At 42.9% G+C, this 3636-nt stretch overlaps 1 protein-coding gene across 1 annotated transcript; it reads right to left on the bottom strand.

Moving 5' to 3' along the window:
* Nucleotides 1-223: 223 nt before the first annotated feature.
* On the bottom strand, nt 224-2039 carry LOC139432950 (uncharacterized). Its single transcript, XM_071201786.1, has 2 exons — nt 1951-2039; nt 224-1596 (listed from the first exon to the last, which is right to left on the bottom strand). The coding sequence occupies exons 1-2, from the start codon at nt 1981-1983 to the stop codon at nt 1240-1242; spliced, it is 390 nt and encodes a 129-aa protein (XP_071057887.1). The 5' UTR covers nt 1984-2039; the 3' UTR covers nt 224-1239.
* Between the last annotated feature and the right edge of the window lie 1597 nt (nt 2040-3636).

Here is a 3636-nt window from a genome sequence, read left to right on the forward strand (position 1 = left end):
AAAGAGCGTGCAAGTCAAGAGACAGCACTGTGCACCTACATGTAACTCTTGACATCATATAGATATATTAGGTGCAGAGAGGAGTTGGTTTATTGTGCCCCAACGTAAATCCTAATGTGAGAATTAAAGGACGTCAACAATATACTGTACCTTGGTCAGTTTGGATTTATCGTGGCATTTATTCTTAATTAAAGTGAATTTATTTTTATTTCAGTCAGTCATTTGTGTGTATGCCGGTGTGGGACTTTCCAAATGAACAGAGCACTCCACAGTTTGCTGGGTAAAATAAAACATTGTCAACATGTTATGTTGTGCCACAAGAAGCAGAATGTTTTAACAGTACAGTAGTTTGAATATATTTGTTGTTTACCTTTATCAGACCTCTCAGGCCCCACAGCCAGCGTCTGATCGGGTAAGACTAAATACAAATGTAATTATACCATCATGTAGGTTTGAGTTTGTGAACATGAAATCAATAAACACCTTTGTGTGCACTTGTTTCCTGGGTAAAACTAGGATGCAGCACCAAGCCCATTCCAGGAAGAGGTCCAGTCTGCCCCGGGTCAGAACACCTTCTATAGGCAAACGATGTTGACAGTTGCATCGTGACAGTTGTTTGCTGTGTATCTTTATTTGTACATTTGTTTGTTTGTATAGCCTCCAATCACAGTGGGTAACATTGCCAGGAAGCAGAACAAGTATACTTTCATACATTTCCAAATGACACCCACAACATCTGACATCTTAGTGAAGACGATTCAAAAAACACCCACCAATATTTCTCAAAGGTCAGATACTGTTTGTTGTGCAGGAGTAAGACAAAGTGCTGTTGTCAGTTTAGAACCCAATGTACTGAAAAACAGGAAGAGGATCGACTTCCTTTTGTAAATATGACTGTCATGCATATATTAGGTATTTGAAAGTCATTATTCAACTGTCTCACTGCAGCAACCACACACATGTGTGTGCACTTCTCCTTATCGACAGCCAGTCTGAGCTAGAAGAGGAAACGGAGCAAACTGCAGAGGAAATGTATTAATTGTTACTTTTACCACTTAATTGTTCTATTCTATTCTGTAAATCTTATTATAGCTTCATCATTTCATATTACAATACATCAGTGTGTCTTTCCCAGCACAGAACACCTGACTGCAGAGGACACTGTTGCAGAACTCTCTGTGTGTGTGTGTGTGTGGGATGGAGCAACCGCGGCTTCAAAGGTGCCTCGTTCGACCCCTCTCATGAGACGTCAGTTAAGTTCACTGATGATGAGGGACACACTGAGGATGAGGGACACACTGAGGATGAGGGACACACTGAGGATGAAGGACACACTGAGGATGGAGGGGACACACTGAGGATGAGGGACACACTGATGATGAGGGACACACTGATGATGAGGGACACACTGATGATGAGGGACACACTGACGATGAGGGACACACTGAGGATGAGGGACACACTGATGATGAGGGACACACTGATGATGAGGGACACACTGATGATGAGGGACACACTGACGATGAGGGACACACTGAGGATGGAGGGGACACTGGTGGTCCCAAGCGGGAGTTCCTGACCCTCCTTATGGAACGCCTGAGAATGAAGGAAACATCACGTCAGCAGCTGTTTGTGCCGCATGGCGGTGTGACTTCCAGCCGCTCACCGTCTCTCAGTCTGATTCTAAATGTATAATGTTCTCTATAAAGATACAACTAATACACAATTATTCATGTATAATATAGTACACATGTTTTGTGTATTTAATCATGCGTTGGTCTACAATGTAATGATGGCTTCTACATATTTCACATAAACAGCCAATGAGAAAACGTGTCCTTCATGCTGAGAACTAGTGTGTGCGTCTGCCATTAGTGTTCTAAACAGAGCAGTGTGTTGAATCCTTTTTTCTTGCATTTGAAACAGATACAATAACAAAAGTGAACTTACTGTTGTGTTCGACTTCTGCCACAGACTGTACATGTTGCCTCAGGAGCCACAGAGCAATTGAACTGTCCCCAGATGCTGGCCACAGAAAGGACACAACATGGCGGCCTGAAAAGACATACATTGATTAGTCTCTCTCTCTCTCTCTCTCTCTCTCTCTCTCTCTCTCTCTCTCTCTCTCTCTCAATTCAATTCAATTCAATTCAATGGGGCTTTATTGGCATGAAAGTTAAATGAAACAATGTTGCCAAAGCATCACAATACAAAATAATTAACAACATTAACATACATTTCAAAAATGTTTACATATTATTGATGATATATATACAGTGATATAATTACATTTCAACACGTGTGTGTGTGTGTGTGTGTGTGTGTGTGTGTGTGTGTGTGTGTGTGTGTGTGTGTGTGTGTGTGTGTGTGTGTGTGTGTGTGTGTGTGTGTGTGTGTGTGTGTGTGTGTGTGTGTGTGTGTGTGTGTGTGTGTGTGTGTGTGTGTGTGTGTGTGTGTCTCGTACTCTCTGTTTAGAGCCAGGTAACATTCTAATCTGCTTTGGCTTCTCGTCTCGTCTTCCCAATGTTGTAAATAGTTGTCTTTACATTGTGCTATAATGCGTTTGACTGCGATTGGTGTTTGGAGAGTAGTGCTGCTGAGAGACTGGTCAGAGTGGCTCTGAGAGGGGGCAGCTAGCCTCAGCACCAGCTGACAGAGGGGACTCTTTTCTGGGTCAGAGTGGCTCTGAGAGGGGGCAGCTAGCCTCAGCACCAGCTGCCATAGGGGACTCTTTTCTGGGGTCAGCTCTTGGCTCTGGAGGGCTTTGGAGTGGAGGGTGTCTCGGGGGCTGGATCTAAGGTGGTTAAAGAATGTTAGTGCTCTCTTCTGAGTGTTGATGATCAGTGGGTATCTGCCTAATTCTGCTCTACATGCATTTGTTGGTGTTTTTCTCTGAACACGTAAAATGTATCTGCAGAACTCTGCATGTAAAGACTCTGTTGGATGTTTGTCCCAGCGGGCATAGCTCTGGTGACTGAGTGGACCCCACACTTCACTACCGTACAGCGCAATGGGCTGGATCACACTATCAAAGATTTTGAGCCAGATTTTAACTGGAATTTGGACATTATAAAATGTTCTCTTAATTGCATTTAGAGCTCTTCTGACTTTTTCTTTGAGTGCATTCACTGCCATGTTGAAACTTCCCGATGCTGTTATGGTTAAACCGAGGTAGGTGTAACTCATACTATGTTCGATGATATGATTGTTTATGGTAAACTGGTATTTGTTCTCCTGACATCTGGGGCGTTTTTGGAAAACCATGACAATAGTTTTCTTCATATTGACTGCCAGGGCCCAGTCCTTACAGTACTGGTCTACTATGTCCAGCTGCTGTTGGAGTCCTTGTTCAGTAGGAGACAGCAGAACAAGGTCATCAGCATAAAGCAGACACTTCACCTCTCTATCTAGGAGGGAGAGGCCAGGAGCAGCACAGTGATCCAACTGAACAGCAAGTTCATTTATATATATATTAAATAAAGTGGGACTTAAATTGCAACCCTGACGAACGCCTCTTCTCTGGGTGAAGAATTCAGTTTGTTTGTCTCCAATTTTAACAGCACATTTATTCTCTAAATACATTGATTTAACCAGATCGTACATGTTGCCCCCTATACCACAATGTAGAAGTCTATA

The sequence above is a fragment of the Pseudochaenichthys georgianus genome, chromosome 3 (assembly GCF_902827115.2).
Source record: "Pseudochaenichthys georgianus chromosome 3, fPseGeo1.2, whole genome shotgun sequence".
In the NCBI taxonomy this organism is placed as follows: domain Eukaryota; kingdom Metazoa; phylum Chordata; class Actinopteri; order Perciformes; family Channichthyidae; genus Pseudochaenichthys; species Pseudochaenichthys georgianus.